Source organism: Archocentrus centrarchus, chromosome 14 (assembly GCF_007364275.1).
Source record: "Archocentrus centrarchus isolate MPI-CPG fArcCen1 chromosome 14, fArcCen1, whole genome shotgun sequence".
Taxonomy (NCBI): domain Eukaryota; kingdom Metazoa; phylum Chordata; class Actinopteri; order Cichliformes; family Cichlidae; genus Archocentrus; species Archocentrus centrarchus.
Genome location: NC_044359.1, coordinates 19,154,650 through 19,172,831, shown reverse-complemented (window position 1 = coordinate 19,172,831; position 18,182 = coordinate 19,154,650). Strand labels below are relative to the sequence as shown.

Below are 18,182 nucleotides of genomic sequence, written 5' to 3'. Positions count from 1 at the left end.
GCATGCATTTGTGTGTAATGATGCTCACACACCTATCACATGAAGCTGTCCAGACACCTCCTTTGAGCCAAAACTGTTGGTGACCTCGCATGCATAGCTGCCGCTGTCTTCTTGCCTCAGGTCACTGATGGTCAGTCCTGTCAATCGCCGTGTCCAGCGGGCATCTGAGGGCAGTGGGCGACCATCTTTTAGCCAGCGCACAGTGGGGCTTGGGTAACCTCCTGCTATGCAAGGGAGCTCAATACTCTGGCCTGCGTACACCTCCCCTGCTTGGAAACTGTCCAGGATGGTGGGTGCGGACTCGTTGGGGTCTGGAACGCAGAGCTGGTGTTACATTTTTGCCAAGGCAAAGAGAAAACAAAGAGCAAGAGTTAAGTTGACACACAAGTTGCTCACCCATTACAGAGAGCCTGGCTCCATTGCTTTGCCGTGTCTCGCCGCTGTATTTATGCTTGGTGATGCACCGGTATGTGGAGAGGGCATCCTCTTTTTGAACATCAGAGATGTAAAGAGCCCCGAAGGATGTCAGTGAGAACCTGTTACCTGAGGAAGACACATTATGAAAAGAGCAACATTAATCTTCTCAAAGGAGCACTGACAACAGAGAAAACATCAGTCTGAAGACCTCATGTCTAAAAAAACTTTTCACTCCTTCCTGTTCCCGTACCTTTGTGATGATTACCCTGGTGCAAATACATAGTGCATACTGCAAAACCTTATTGTTCTTAGAGCAAACAGCTGCCTGAACAGTTGGCACTACCTGCCTAATAATGTTGCTTTCCAAAGCCTGGCACTCTTTCAAGAATTGGAGGACACCCAGCGGTCACTTACACCACCCACAGGCAGAGGAGAGACAGATTTACTGTTTCCCTCTACACACAACTTATAACTCTTACACATCACACTACCATCACCTAGCTAGATTCTTCTTATGTGTCATAAGAAAACGGGAAGGCCAAAGATCAAGTATGCACCTATGTCTTTTCTTTCTTAGTATTTATTTCGTGCTACTCAGAGGACCATTATGTAAGTATTATAAAGTTTCCAAGTTGTATATATCGAAGAGAGAAGTCGGTTTGTAATGACTCCCTTTACCAGCACATTGTTTCTTACATAAAAGTAAACAATGAGAAAGTGTATCTATCTTAAATTTCCCACTGAATTCCAAAAGCCTCACATCAAGGAAGCTGTATTATTTCATGGGACATTTAATCACATGCAATACATGTAATCTCACAGCTTACTTTAACTGTGACGATTCACACTGCTGTACAATAAGATTTCTTTAGGTTTGTAAGCGTTAATTATCAGTTGTGCCTTTTAGCACCCAACCACAAGGCAACAGCTGGATTGGCTGCTTTCACATTCACCAGCATCAATATTTTATCTGCAAAGTCTGTGTTTATCAGGGTCTTTCAGAGGGTTGAGCAGGTATGCTGAAAGTAGCAGTTATACACTGTGAATGGGTTTGCATCGAATATACTTTATGACCCGGGAGTAGGCACAGGCTGCAATTTCACAGCAGCCTTTGTTTGCCCCCTTAGAATGAAGCCTTACAGGATAATGAGCACTTTAAGACTGCTACTCCCACAACACCGACGACTAGCCTGTCACAACACTCTGACATAGGCAGGGAGAGACAGAGGGAGAGAGAAACAGAGAGAGAGAGGGGGAGAGAGAGAGAGAGTCAGCAGGATCTGTCAAAGCCACTCTTTCTTTCCCTGTCTGCAGCAGAGAACTGAATTCATCCCATCTGCAGCCTCTTAAACAACACTTATTACACAATACACATCACATTAGTCCTCTCACTATCCAGCCATCATAACTGAGTAGTTTGTTCATAGAATCAGTCTATCTTTGGTTGACTCACTTCATATCATCAGTTTCACCCTTTTCTTCTTTCCTCTCAATATCACTTTTTTTTTTTTTTTTTTTTGCTCTCAGTTTCTAAGCAGAGCAGAGTGGCAGACAGAGTAAAATATTAATTACTAAATCCTAAATCACAGTGCTCCCTCAGCTTTTATTCATGCTGACTTGACTAGACAATGAGAAACAGAGCTGTACATCTCTCCTTCCCTCCCTCCCTCACACTCTCACACACACACACACACACACACACACACACACACACACACACACACACAGACACACACACACACACACACACACACACACACACACACACACACAGCATCAGCAAAACATGCATACTGTACAGGCAAGTACAAAAAATGTACAAAGAACGGTACAGTGGTTTCTATTGCAAATTTCTTTTAGTTACACCTCCTTCATGTGATGTACTGAACATGTTACTCAGACCCTTGTAGAGCCTGAAGATAACGGATTTTTTTATTAGCTTTGACTAAGCTATAATTTGTCCTTAGTTTCAACTCTTCCATGTATACTAAGCATAGCATTTGTAAATAATCTGGTGAAAAGATGCAAAAACACAAATGCAGCACAAAAAGGTCCCAGCTGGGAAGCTGTTAACTCTTGAGCCACAGGGGAAACCACAAAGCAAAGACTCAAAGCCAGAACTGACTCAGTTTCAGTCAGTAAATACACTAATTCGAACTGAAACACTGTGCAACATTTGCATTTTAGCAGGTTTTATTACCTTAGCATTAGTTTTAAAAACACTGATAAACAAAGAAAAAAGTATTGTGGCTGCTCAGTAAGACTAGAAAAGCAGTATATAAATACCAGCCCATTTACCATCTAACCAAAATGGCCTTTAGATAAAAAACAAAAACAGAGTGAGGCACTTAGCGATCCTCTGAAATGCTCTGAAAGAACTACTTAGAGGTTAAAGTATTTTGTATCATCTATAAATGATTCTTTAAAGAGTCCTTTCACCCGAGAAGAAGCTCTTTGAAAAAAGCTGCATGGCCTAGAGGACTGTGACATTGTTAGATCCTGTATGAGTTTGCTCACTCTCAATGAGATGCATTCATGGGAAAAAAACAGGGTGATTTCCAGATGCAGATTGGGTCCAGAGGGGAACTTTTTTTTTTTTTTTTTAAATCTCTATCTCCAGTTGTAAGTATGGGGAAAGAATTTTTATTTTTGACAGAAAAATACTGCCTATTGCATGTGCAATATGATGGTTTAATCAGGTATGTGCAAATTTTTAGTTTTGATTAAAAAATAACAAAATTGGATTTTCTCTTTCCCCTCTTTTACTGAAGGCCATTAAAAAAATGTAAATACTGGCAAACAGAGACACACTCGGTTTGGGTTGGTTTTCTAAGTCTATCATTGTTCCCTCAGAGACTACTTACCCATGAGCAAGGCACTTAAAATTCACCTGTTTTACCTAACAACTCAGTGGCGTTTCACCTGGCAACTACTCTGTGACTCTGCGTACTCCAGTGGTATGCTGTGCAATGTTAAACGGGGCATTAGTAAAGTTAAAGTTCCTTCCAAGCCTCTGTGTGATAAAGGTGGGTTTTCACTTTATTTTTTTAAACCAACAAAATGCCGGCAGCCTCACAGTCACACAGACTAGAGCTGCTGCGGTGACAAATTCCAAAGAGGAGGAAAGAAAGGGAAAAAAAATAATGGAAGTGTAAATGTGTGAAAGCATAGGGAAAAATAAAAGCAAGAAATAGTCTATAAATAGGACATATATGCTGTAGCTCATGTGGGTCCAACAACGTGTATGTGTGCGCACCGTGTATGCGAATTAGTAGCAGCCTCATTTTCTCACATGCAAATGAAGGCGTCGGCGCAAAGATAACGAGGCCCATATTTCCACCTCCTCAGTGGGGCCATTATTTATTGATGTTCTGCATCTTTCCCCCCTCCCTCCCACTCTCACGCTTTCTTCATCCTCTCCCTGTTGCTAGGGTCTTCTCACTGGCATCCTGTTACGATTTCAGTGTACTTTCAGCAATTATTAAAGCACAACGTGTTTACAATCATCAAGGACCAAATGTTGATACCCTAGGTGTTGTGCGAATGCGAAACCCGTAATGGCAAACTGGCTGTTGAGGTCACTTAAATCAATAAAGAAAAGTAGGATCAGTGTGAAGTTGCTAAATATAGCTTTCCCCATGCAAGAAGCTCTGTATCCAATCACAAATATTTTACAAAAACATACAACAGAACACACTGCCTTATAGTTTTTCCTATTTCCTAAACCTCAGTTTGAGGTTTACTGGTTTCAGAGCTAATTTAATCTAATTCTGTACTTCAAAATCATGGAAATAACCAACAATTTGTCAGATGCACAAAAATTCTTCTGACTTCATTCATGAACAGTTTGAAAGCTATTCCCAACAGTGAATCTGACCTACATGTTTAGAGGTGCAAATTTCCACAATATCCTAGATTGGACCAGACTATTTAAGGAGCAGGAATATTCTTATGACACTAACCTGCCCAGGTTCCAGTGTACAAGACAAGAAGAAAAGAACATATGAGTGTGTAACACTGATAGGTCTGAGTAAAACACCTCTGTTCCCACAGGATTTCCAATATGGACCCATATCTAATGAGTTTGGAAAAGGCTAATGAGCTATCGAACTCAAATTGCTTTGTTTCCTTCTGGTGGATCCTTACAATCTGACCCTTGGAGTCTTCATCATTCAACGCTCAACACTGCTGACGGTCAAAGGCAGTGATTGTTTGCTTCTAAGGGCTTTCCCAGTCAAATGAAGGTTACTGCTCATTATGATGAGTAGCACACAGCGAAGGTCACAGGTTTTATATTCCTCTAAAAACTGACAACAGTCAGAGATGCCCACGGCACAAAACAGTTATCTCTGCACAGAGGCTTTAAAGGAAAACTGGGACTGTCTTTTCACTGCGTATCTCACATGTCACAACACTGAGCTGAAATATCTATGTGATGACTGTACGATACCTTATTATTATAGTTGATTATAACTAAATCAAAGACTAAAAGTAGATGAGAAAATATTTGTTCACTAAAATAAAAATAAAACTGGCACTTTTAACTAATGAAATGCCACTAATGAAATGAATTTGGGAATTTGTAAAACTAACCTAAAAATATAAAGGAGCTAGAGGAGCTTAGGTTTAGTATTTGCTAAAGCTACTTTTGGCTGCTCCCTTATTCACAAGGGGTCACCAGAGAAGGCAGCTCCACATAATTGATTTGGTAGATTTTTACACCAAATGCACTTCCTGACACAGAGGGATTTGTGTCACCTGATTAAAAAAAATACAAAACTATAATAACTCTGACAGTGGGTTGATTTTGCAGCATAAAATGATAACATCACCATGTTATCATGTTATGTTATCAAAAAAAAAAAACAAAGTATATAACACTTTAATGGAGCATAATATGCAGTCATATTTTACTGTGAGAAACTGTTGTAGAATACAGTAGGGACACTATAGACATACAAACAGATATACAAACAGTATGTCTGCCTTTCTGCCATTCAGGTTATATTTCTTCACTATAGGAGACACTATACTGAAACAGCTTTGGAGATGTAACTCATGAAATAAAACTACAGGTTTTATCAAAGTACTTGATTACAGTGCCAGCGAACTGCCTTAGTCTTGATATTTTCAGCCCTTCTGTGTATCAGAGAAAGTAACAAAGAGCTCTGATCTCCAGTTACACAAAAATACAACTGCACCTGAGTGTCAAAGCTTCGTTAGTCTCTTTTAATTTGGCAGATCGATTATATTCCTTTGAAATGATTTGCAGTTGTTCAAAAACAATATTCTGAGTCTGACAATAGAAAAATCGCATTCTGTATTTCTGCATTATACCTGTGCTCTTAACAGCAAGTTGCAGAGAGGATTTTGAAAGAAGGTGAGAAGACAGAGGAGGGGAGGAGCAGATCAAAGACTTGTGACTGTCACAGAAAGAAGACAAAAGAAAAAAAAATACACAACATATTCGGGAGATATTCTCTGCAGTGCTGGAATATGCTTGGTGCTCACAAATCCAGACATACGAGGCCCACGTGCGCACACACACACACACACACACACACACACACACACACACACACACACACACACACACACACACACACACACACAGAAACACCTACCAGGCTTAAAATAGGACAAAAAATATTTCCCTGCTGGCACAAAAAAATAATAAACTACGTGTTAAAATTAGCACCGTGGATTCCGTGAATGGCAGTAGTCCAGTTTTGCAGCAGAGGAATTTTTTTTAAAGCAGAAGAGGGCCACCAATGAGTCAATGACTTGACTGTGATAACGAGAAAGAAAGGATAAGAAAAGGGGTAGAAGCAAAGGGAATGATGTAGGGTAAAGTAAGAAGGAGATAACAGTCAAAGCCTGTATTCTCCACTCCTTCATGCAAAAAAGGGGGTGTTACATCTTTATTCAAAGCGAGGGCCCTCTCAGCCCTCCCTCTGCTTGCTCCCTTTTCTATGCTCTGTACATTAAAAGCCCAAGTAGAAGCAGGTGTCAACCAATTAAATATATACACTTTCCTGGCTTTTATTATGCTGCACACTTACTTAACATCTATGAATGGCACCCTCTTAACTCCTTTTAATTCATATTCAAAGCAGGTTTTATTGGCGCAACTGAGGTGTAAAATCTCATTGTGCCATAGGAGCCCACCCCACTGCATCTCCTCAATACAACAGATTTTGTTAACAACAGGCAGAGCATGAGTCAATGTGCGAGTCAGGACTAACACCACATGAGCAATATCTGTGTCTCAGCATTCAATTCTCTCTTTTTCCCTCACTCGTTTCTTTGTCACTCGTTCATTTTCTGGAAGGGGGTCGAGATTGCAGGGCATTGAGGGAGCCGCGGCTCTGTCATGTTTTCATTAAAAAGCCACGCTTCACTGTCTAATCCTAACTGCTCTCTTCTTTCCTAACCAATTCTGACTGCTTACCTCATCTTTCAATCATGTTTTCCCTGCCCTGCCCTGCCCTGCCCCTTGCCGCTGTGCGATGTTGTACACCAACTCACCGTGAGGGTAAAGGATGACATAAAGTTGGGGGGACAGAAGTGTGGAAGAGACAAACATGGAGGCCAAGGAGAGGCAGAGAAACAGAGGGAGGAGATAAAAAAGACAGAGAAAGCAGAGTCCAGTTTTCCACCGTGATGGGACCATGTCTCTTCTGCTCCACTGACTGCTCTGTCCCAATTTGCCCTGTGTGACTTTAAACAGTAAACACTGGGGGAGGGGATGATGTGGAGGGGTGTATCGAGAGGCTGAATGGACCGTCGGGAACAGACATGAAACCAATTGTATGCAAAAGACACTGTTTGCATAGATATAACTCAACACAACGCTGCAGAGGTGCCATGTTACCCCCCATAAAGCCATCCTAACCAGACAGGGCGACAATGCAGCATAAAGCTAAATGGACCATCTCAGATAGAGGAAATTAAGCATCAGTAGAAGCATCAGAGGAAACGAGGGATGCAGGGGAAAGAGAGTGGGTGGATAGGAGAGAAATGGGGAGAGATGTAGAAATAGGACTCCATTATTCATGACGTGTGTTTCATGTGCTTGGTGACATCTGGGACAGCAGTGATAATGAGAGTCCCGGGAGAGGGAAACCACACACACACACACACACACACACACACACACACACACACACACACACACAGACACACACATCCCAATACATTGCACCGTAGAGACACGTGCCACTATGGTCCAAACACCTACCTTTTACTGGATGTCCCATTAACTCCTGTTAAACTGCTAATTGTCTGTGCACTAAAGCTTAAACACTGAAGTAACTTCGGTCTTTAAAAAAATGCCACTCAGTAAAAAGTAAACATCCAGCAGTGAAAAGCTTTTCGCTCCTCCACCTTGTTTTGATTTAGTTGCAGATAAGAGACAGTGTTGGATTTATGGTGTGTGTCTGCCATCATATGTGTGTGTATATGTGTGTGTGTGAGCGACAGAGAGCGAGAGAGATGAGATGAGATGTAGTGTACTCCAGCTTAGCCCTATGGCCTGGGGCAGTGAGCTGCATTAGCAGCACTGAGTGAGCTGCCTGGTCCCTCCCTATTAGAGTGCTGGTGGCAGAGGAGTGTCACTGCCCAGTATGAGAGAAGGGGGGGAATTACTGATACAACCATAAATACAAACAAAAATCAAAGGATCAAATATCCTGATCTTCTTTGTCTTTACTGCAATTAAGTTGTGGAAATCATCATCTAAAAGGGAGAAGTCCCAGATTTAAAGAATCACTAATTTGGTTACTGTTCTTGCATAATACATGCAGTTGGTAAAGTTTAGTGGTGAAAAAGAAACACTGTGACACATCCAAATGTTATACTATGTAAGCAAATTGCTTTGTAGCAACTGTTGTTGTGAATGTAATATAGAAATAGCATCTATATGTAAAATTGAATTGAATGGAAACTGTCCATATTTGCCAAACAAAGAGAAAGGTTAGTCAGCCTTTTTAAAATGTGTTTTCTACATCTGTAACTCACATTTCAGACTATGCACTTTCCCCTTGTGTTTACATTGATTGCTCCAGAGATCAAAGGTTGTCAGTCTGTATTTGTTACCCTATGTCAGATTCCAGCTAAGCCTACACAAGACAAATGTTCTGCTGTCTACTGTTGTTTCCTCTTCTGTACTCTTCATGGTTAGAATTTCAAATGAGCTTAAAGGTACAGTGTGTAAAATCTCGCCATTAGATGTCAGTAGATTGCAGACTGCAGTCAACTGAATTCTGTTTTCTTACTCTTTCCAGTTCAAGTGCATGATCTTAGTTACGGTGGCCACATTAGGACAAACAACTCTGGCTGTCCTTCATCTGTAGAGTGATGTTCGATACCACAGATTTCCTTTCCGATCCAATACTGAGTAAAATTCAAGCTGGTATCGGCGATACCGATACTTTGTGCAAAAACACCTAATGTGTCTGGTAAATCTAAAAAAAAGTGGTGCAATTCAAATCTTAGCTTCATAAAAACCACAAGACATCACTCTGATTTATTTATTTTAATCTCAGAAGTACATTGAGGTAGCAGCCTCATTTATTACTCATTTCCCACAAACATCACAGATTGCATCTTGACTATTTGTGGAGCTGAAATAGCTCCACACGTGACTTCTTTTACGTTTTGCCATTGCATCTATGTTTGAGTGAGTGAGTGAGCAGCAGCAGCACACTGTGCTTAGGCATTACGTCCTTACGCATTACACACTTACCAGGCAGAAGAAAAAGTAGTTCCCATCAACCCTGTTTCATTTACGCAATATCTTAATAATTCCATTACTTTCTAAACGTGTTCTTGTTAAGATACATTATCTCAAATGACTGAAGTATTGAAAGTATTGATACTTGGATTTGAGAATCGATTTTAAAGCATAAAGGTCTGATATTGGAAGTATCGATATTTCAGTATCAATCCGCACATCAGTGTAAGCTGTCAGTCCGCCATTTAACTCAGCTGTTAATACGTGTTTACATCTATTTACTCTGCAGGAGGCTGTAAAACTTTGTGAAAGGAGTCCAATATTAGTCGATGAGTCAGTGAACCTCACTTCTGAGCAATGACAGTGACACTGAAGTGAGTTGTTGAGTATATCCTGAACTTTTCTGTTGGTAAGCACTGCTGTTTTTGCCAGTGTTAGCTGCTTTTTCTCTGAAGTGGCTCTAATATTGTTGGACTGGACACAAATAAACTCTCATACGATGTGAGAATGTAATCAAACTGTGTATCAGAGGGAAAGTGCAATTTTTAGGACACTCAAGCCTAACATTAGCTGGCTAGCTTATAACAGCTGTTATTGTTGTTTAGCTAATTGTCAGCTGTCTGGAGATGGGACTGTCTAATATGCTGGTAATAAATAACTGGAATAAATAAGTACGTTTATGCATGTTTTGGTGTATTAGCGCCCTGACTTCAGTTCAGGAGGTAAAGCTCAAGGTGAGGAGGAAGATGATGAGGTGAAAATGAGGGAGGGGAGAGCAGATGTGGCTTCTACAAACCTATTAAATAACCTCAAAACATTATTTACTATACCTTAAAAATAACTAAAATAAATAGAGCAGTCTGCATACCTCTGCCAAGGTATGACGATATGAAATTTCCCTCCACTGAATTAGTCACTGGCTCCAGAAAGATATATAGATCTGGTCTACTATGTAATTTTTTCCTCCCAAATCGCCTGCTTTCAGTTTGATATATAATTATGACACTATATATAACAATGATAAGAAATTCTTCCAAAAATTCCTGGATCCAGATGTGGACACATATTGGCAGTAAATCACATACTGGCTGAAAAAACTGAAGCTGATCATAGATAATGCTTCTTGTTCTTTTTCTTTCACCACTTGTCTGCTTTGCATACTCATCCTCCTAGTGACATTTCTCTTAAATTCATAAGTGTATACTGTACTGTATATGTTGCTATATATTCAACGTCTGCATTCCCCATGGAAGATAAACATCATGTCTCATTGTCACTTTTTGCAGGATAGCATCCCATTATCTGCACAACACTGAAAATTCATTGTAGTGTCAGATGGTTCCAACTCAGGCTGATTCTAGAAAATGGGGACTGCTATTTGTTTCTTCCCCATTGTTTATATATGCTCAATTGTTTACTTATGTCTTCAGAGAGTTTCATTTTACAGAAATCAAACAACTCACCTACTGCAAGAATGGACATTTCCTATGTGCCTACTAATATATAAACAACAGCTAAGAAACAACAAACCACAGTGGACCCCCCCCCCCCCCCCCCCCCCCCCCACACACACACACACACACACACACACCCCACAGTCAGTCATGGTCTGTGATGTTGATCTGGCCTTTGTGCATGTTTGGACAGCTAATAGTGAAGCAGATCAATAGGTCTGATTGAGAGGTCATGTAGGAACACGGCACTTGGATGACCACAGGGGATCCCATTCAATCGCCTATCATGCCTTCTCATGCAACTGTAAATGATCAACTGCATTCACAGAAACATTAGAAAAAGAATCTCTCCATCGCTGACAGAGTGTCACAAAAGTAGAAAACTGACTGTGCCAAAATCAATCATAGCGAATGTGTTTATTCTGAGTGTGTGCAAATGAAATAATTATTCAAAATTACAACATACAACATCAATAATAACACTTCAGGATAAAATATGATGGGGCCACACTTTAAACCTATACATTTTGAACTGTAGAAAGCCAGGATTAGAGAGCAAATCACTGTCTTTAATAACAACAACACAGAAGTCAAGCCAGAAAAGTGAACCAAACTTCAAGCTACTGCTGCAAGCGGTCATGAAAACAAGCATTTCCTTAAATACAATTTCTTAGTAGATCCTGCTGTAATCTCCTCGCTCTAATCCCTCTTACGCTGGCCTAAACAAAAAAGTGGAAAGAAGCAGGAAAAAAGGGGTAAAACCTCTTTACTTCAATCCTATTTCTTAACCCAATCCAGGCCACATAAACCCTGCAACTCTTTTACTCTAAGCCTTGACACAAGCCTTCCTGCTTTCACTTTTCTTAATGATTGTGGATGTGGTTAGAAGTACAGATTAACAGCTATCTCTTACAAAGCCACTGGGGACTCTGTGGTTACTTTGATTACATAAAAAATGTCAATAATAATAATAACAATAATGACTGATTTGAATATTTTGATTGATCCGGAGTGCAGCTATGGCCTGAAACTGGGCTGTTAACTGGTGGTGGTACAGCTTCAGCTTAGATACCACTATTTGCTACTGGCATTTATTGAAAATATAATTCTGCACGAAGTTTAGAATTTTGGTACTTTCACTCTTCTACTAGATCTATATGTCTCCATAATTGCAAGAATTGTAAAGAGAACAAAAGAATAAGAATAATCTTGTCACTAAAGAAGAAACTTCCTAAACTCTCCCTTACTCTCTCCCTCAGTTTATGTAGTCTCACACAACCCGGCTTGAAGGGTTAGATAGTGGCCAGGTTTCTGTCAGAGTGATGTGCTCGCAGGGGCTTTCCTATCATTCCCTCTTACTCTGAGTGACACTGATATACTGATGCACTGTAAACATACCCATGCTGCATGTGTGTGTGTGTGTGTGTGTGTGTGTGTGTGTAAGTGAGCCTGTGTATTTTTGATGGAGATAAAGAGAAAAAAGCAAACAAGACCGAAGCGTCAGAGTGTGCGCATTTCTGTGTTAAGTGCACGTGAGCAGGCGAGTGTAATAGTGTGTAAATAGTCAATAACAGCCGACACTTGTCAGCCCTCTGCTCTGTGCACACAAAGCCTGTGGTTGGGCCATTGTTGAACTCCGCCTCTCCATGCCACCCTTCCACCCTCCTTCCCCTCCCAACTGGGCTTCTCAAGCAGAGATAATTATGCCTATTGTGCCCCTTGCAACGCGCACTCACACTCACGCAAACACACATGCATACACATTCACTGGTTTGTGCTAATTAACACACCCACCCACGTGCCTGCTCAACCTAACTGAGTAAAAGATGGCTGCCAGCACCCCATCTGTTCCTGTCCGGCTCTCAGCACACTGGGGCAAATATGAGGGGGGCAAAAATATCCATAGAAAGTGAAAGAACAACTGCCAGAGGTGAACAAACTGCAAAGCAAGTGAAAAAAAAAAAATCCATGCATTTCCACCCATTTGTGTTATTTGTTATTTCCCAGGACGGCAGTTTTTCCAGCAGCTCATTCCTGAATTTGTGTGATACTGCTATACATTTGCAGGTATATGTTCATAACAGAGACTTCATCTGCATGATTTAGTCCCCCATTAACCCCCTCCCAATTGCCTGCTATGTGCCACATGGGACAGAGGCAGGGGCAGATGAGGAAGAGGTGAGAGAGAGAGGATGTGAGACCCAAGGGTGGGGGGGTGTGGGGGACAGGACGACAGTCGATGGGGTTATGTTCCAAGGGCCCTGGGGATACCACAAATTCCCCATCCTCCTCTGTCACACAACGTCCTGATATACCCAGGCGGCTTGAGCACAACAACAGGAGAGGCGTCGCACAGCAGAGCAGACCACAACCTTAATGTACCCGGGGTTAATGTTTAATGAGTACGCCATATTCAGGCTGGTTCATGCAAAATCTGAAAATGGCTTTATTGTGTTACTTTTGAAGGGTGCATGTGCATATGTGTGCAGAGAGGCTTGTTCAATTGCACTTACTAGACGCAAGTGTATGTGTCAAAGTGTGTTTACAAGAGTCTGTCGTGTCCCAGACAAGTGTATCCATTAATGTATTCCTGCTCTGAGTACACAAGCACAGATTTACAGACATGGTGTCCTAACACACTGCTGCTCGCCATGAGGTCCCTCTGCCTTTGTCACCTCTCTCCTGCACCTGTGTGAAACCTTATGACATTGACTTTCTAATTACAGAGAAGAACAACTGTAGTGTGTATACATGGGAATAAAGTTCTAATGTTATATAATATTATATTCTAATGCACATACAGCAAGGAGAAGCATCCTTGTTGTGTGCATATAATTTATTTTTTTCACAGTTTTGTATACTTGTTTTTTTCCCTTTGGGGTTATGAGAAATTATAACAAGCGTTTCTCAGAATATTTTTAGACAAAAAAATAAATTAATCAATTACATAAATAATCTGCATATTAATTGATAAAATGGAATGGCATGCTCATCTCATCATCGTCAAACTCCCATCTGCAAATGAGTCACCTTAGCCTACAAATCAATCACTTCAGCTGCATGTGTAGATGTGTGTGTATACGGCCGTGTACTGTTGAGCCTATGCAACCTCTTGGTGTCCAGCAGGCACCCGAGGGGCCAAGGATTGATTTGTAATGTAGCCTGTAAGTGACCTCGCCACCTGGTGACTCCTGTTAGAATCCAATTTTACATCAGGGTCTGATACTCAGCATTTAAACACTGACAGGTTATGACAGGTTACAGTACAAAAAGTGTCTGCCTTATGATATACTGTGACTATTTTGCTCAATATGAGAGGGGGCAGAACAAGATAGAGTGGGTGTTTGGAGTGTGACTGAATGAGAATAGAAAAAATTGCTCTATGTAGGACAGAAGTTTATTAATCCTGTTTTTTCAATCTTATATATACACTGTAATTCTGTTTTTTGCTTTACAGCATTGAGTTTTAAGGCAGTGTTTATAAAATTACTGTGAAAATACATAAACAAGACCAGTGTGGCAGGTGGATTAGATGGGGCATGGTTGGGCATCTTCTGTGGACCACCATGTGGCTACAGCCATCTGCTGGTCCAGTCTCTATTCATCGGACCCACTCATTAGCTTTCTGCTGGTTAGACTGACGGCCTCAATCGGCAAGCTGAACCCTCTCTGTGTCCCTCTGTTGTCTTTAGTCCTGTCCACAAACCCTCCATCTCTCTGTCTCCGCTCCAGCTCGCCTCCTTCAGATCACTGCTCAGATTAGCAGACCTCGATTGTCTCTTGGGGGTCACAAACACGCGTGGGCACACACACACAAACATGCGCACACACAAAGCTTAGCTACAGGGATGGTATGGGACAGGGAAGTGAGAGGGAAATAGGTCAGTCTGCCTGCACCCCTCCCCTCTTAAAATCCCCCCCGCACTGTCCTGGCTGGACGGGAAAGTGGGACAAGCAAGAGGACACACACACATAATCACAAACATACACATAATCACAAATACACTCATACACACACACACACACACACACACACACACACACACACACACACACACACACACACGCAAAATGCTCCAGATGGGAAATGTGTGTTTGACAAAATAGAACCTGTTGGGGTTCAAAGGGCATGGCTGCGTTGTGTTATGTCATCAACTCAACCTTCAGACCAATATGTGACTGTGCTACTGATCAGAGTCTACACAATACAATGCCTCAGTGCAAAAGCACAGATATGAAGTGGAAATAAACAATTTTGATCCATTTTTTTAAATTTAATTTAGGGATGTCATAATATCAGATTTGCACTTCACAATGACATTGTTGCCATATCTAATAGAAAAAAAAATTAATAATAATATCAGTCAATTTTGGCTGTGACTTTGGTTTGTGTTATTTTTTTGGCAAATCAATTAAAATGAAAATACACGTTCATGAAAGTAGTGAAAAAGTCTGTAAGCAGATCAGTCGACCACAGTGCACCACAAATATTTACAATATTATCGTGTTCATTAGTGACATAATGTTTTACTTTTAAATTCATCCATCCATTCTCTTCTGCTTATCCAATTCAGGTTCGCGGATCATTTTTAAGTATCACAGTTATCACGACACCTCTAATTTAAAGAAAACAGTTCTGTGTAGTCACTTGTGTACTCCTGCTGTACGCTGTATTGAGATAGGGAGAAATCACTAAGGGGAGGTACAGGAAGGAACTGTGATGAGATTCATTGTTGGCTCAGTGGTGGCACAAATGTTGCTTTGAAGGTGGGGAACTTCACTGAATCAAATACCTCAATTTCCATTTAAAAAGATGAAGTCATAAACAAGGACTGAGTTATGAACTGAGATGCAATTCTGAAAATAAAAAAGAACAATATTATTTTTTTTCTTTTGTGACAGCCAGTCAAAGCCCGCTCGATGACAAAAGATAGAATGGAATGACTGAATGCTTTGACTTGGTGTTTGCAGACCATTTTCATCAGACAATGGCCCCTCTTATCAGTAACAGATAACACAGCATTTGCTACCAGAGATATATTTAAGTGGGTCTGATCAGAATAAAGATCAGTGGCAAACAATTGTGTGACTATGACTGCTTGTCACTGTCGTATGACTACGTGGCAAAACCTACAGGATTCTGTTCTGCCCCTTGCTTCTCATTACCCTAAAATGTAACAAGCAGGGGAAAAAAAAAACCAAACAATTCAACGAATGCGTCTGATTAAAAAAAGCACGTGAGGAGAGAGGGTCTTGCATGTCGTTGCACAGGGGCTTTATTCTCTCAAAATCAACTGCACCATCTCCCGCTGTGTTACTTAAGCTCAGGAGGGTGTGATAGTCAAGACAGGCAATCACCTACTCACATGCACGCCTAATGAGTGAATCATAAAATCAATTTTAACATTTTCATTAGATCTATCTAGACAGCCCTTTGCTGGCCAGCTATGTAAAGAATATCACAGCAGTGCTGTATATGTGTCCATGGATATGTTTGCATGTTGTGGTTCCATGTGAGACTGCAATAACAATATTCAGATTATGAGCTGTTGTGCAGACTCTGTTGATTGGCTGTAAGGATGATGAGGTCATTTTGCTGATTGGAGGGTCAAGGTTGAACGCAGCCACGCTGCCAGTGTGTGCTCTGTTTGTGTGAGCTGCTGCTGTAGTGAAACGAATGCTGAGTTCACTGAGCAGCTCATCATGTTCAGCATCTGATCTTCACACTCACTGCTCATCAACTGACCTATATACCCCTAATTACACACTGAAGCCACATGACTGTAGAGAAACACCCCATACATAGAAATCACAGATTTAAACACAGAGGGCTGGCATATCCAAACTAGATCAACTATGTTTATGTTCAGGAGTCATCAGAACCAAGCATGACATCAACAACTCTTAATGTTAAGAGTGAAAAAGCCAAACTATGAATGCATACGAGAAGATTTAAATTTGAAAACAACAAACAGAACATTTAGATCTGGCTGGCTGATGTGTGTATGAGCAATTTCCAATGTATTTAGCTAATTAAAAGTAGCATGTGGGAAAAAAAAGGCCGCAAGTAAGAATCATTTTGTGAGTGTTATTAGTGAAAAACAAAACAAAGGTATGGCCAGGAGCACAAATATAGAGTGATTTAAGTGTGTTTTGGTCACAGTCCTGAAAAATGTGGTCCATTAATGCAGCCACATTGGTAACTGAGGACAAAAAGGTAACACTAAGTACACTAAAATGCTTCAGTACTGTGAAAAATACTGTACCCTGAAATGTCTGAAAATGACAAATTACTGCAACCTTGGTGCATGTACATGTGTGACACAGTGTCTGTGTGCTTTGCATACATATAATATAAAACGCCATCTGCCAGGACCTGAGGCCGTTCTTGCCCTACTACCCTCCTTGCTACTCTTCTTTTGGTTTGCTTTTCTTTTCCATCTCTCCTCCCTCTGCCCTTTATTGTTATTGCAAAGGGTTTAATAATTAGGTCCACATCATGAACAAAATCATAAGAAAAAAATGCACTTAATGTATTTACGAAGAACAGAAAAAAAAGACATAAAGACAGATCTCAACATTTATCTTTTCTCACACACACATACTGTACACACACACTCACATACACTAATGAGGTTAATGAAGATGAATGTGAGGGCACAGTCCTATTGACATCTTGTGTCTCTAATTGTGGCCCTGTTCTTCAAGGACACGGTGGCAAGACAAGCAGGGAGTGGACCAAAATAGATCTGATGAGGAGAAAGTGTGGAACAGTTGTAAGACATAGAAAGAGATTTCTGTCTTTCATTTTCTTTGGTGTCACACACAATTAAAAGCAGTACTTGGCATTAGCTTGAGAAAATGAAATGTGATGTGGGAAGCAGTGTTAGCAAAGGTGGAAAGAAGGAAATGTCTAAAGAAAAAGGGTGGCAGACGAAAGAGGGTGAGGGTGGAGATACGTGCAGGAAGGAGGAGGAGGAGGAGGAGTGGGACCGGATCAGTGATCCAGAACAGTGAGCAGACAGAAGACACGAGTTAAGAATTCGGTCAAACATGGAGCACAGTGGCACGTTGACCATTCTTACACACAAACAGAGACACATAGAAGATAAAGATAACCCTCAATCCAACAGTCAGCAATCATTCTGCCCTCCCCAGGATGCTCCATGTAATGTCATGTAATGTCTTACCTGGGACAATGGAAACGGTGTCTCTTTCCCAGGATACAACACTGACGTACTCCTGCACAGCAGCAGGGATGAGGCACTTGAACACAGCTACGTTGCCCCGCATTGAGCGTTGGTCCGCCACCCGCACAGTGTAGGGCTCCCTGAAAACTACACAAACACAATATTAGATACAATACTGTATGCAGAGGGGATGAAATCCTTTAAATGGGACTTTCTACCCATGAATACAGATCTTCTTATTTCTTAATGTATATTAAAAGACATGAAATTGAAAAATGATGATAACTGACATAAAATATCCCAGATGTGTACCATTTAGGAGATGTGTTGACAGGGTATGAAAGCCATCAACATGGTAGTATTAGTCCTCTTCCAAGGCAAAAACAC

At 41.0% G+C, this 18,182-nt stretch overlaps 1 protein-coding gene across 4 annotated transcripts in view; it reads right to left on the bottom strand.

Annotated features, from left to right (window-relative positions):
• The window catches only part of LOC115791815 (Down syndrome cell adhesion molecule-like protein 1 homolog), a 52,800-nt gene that overhangs the window by 21,294 nt on the left and 13,324 nt on the right, over window positions 1–18,182 (bottom strand). For all 4 annotated transcript variants that reach the window (XM_030746080.1, XM_030746079.1, XM_030746081.1 and 1 more), the window contains exons 3-5: window positions 17,796–17,942; window positions 397–543; window positions 33–311 (exon numbers count right to left, since the gene is read on the bottom strand). In XM_030746080.1, coding sequence (XP_030601940.1) covers window positions 33–311; window positions 397–543; window positions 17,796–17,942 — 573 coding nt within the window. The remainder of the gene's footprint in view (window positions 1–32; window positions 312–396; window positions 544–17,795; window positions 17,943–18,182) is intronic.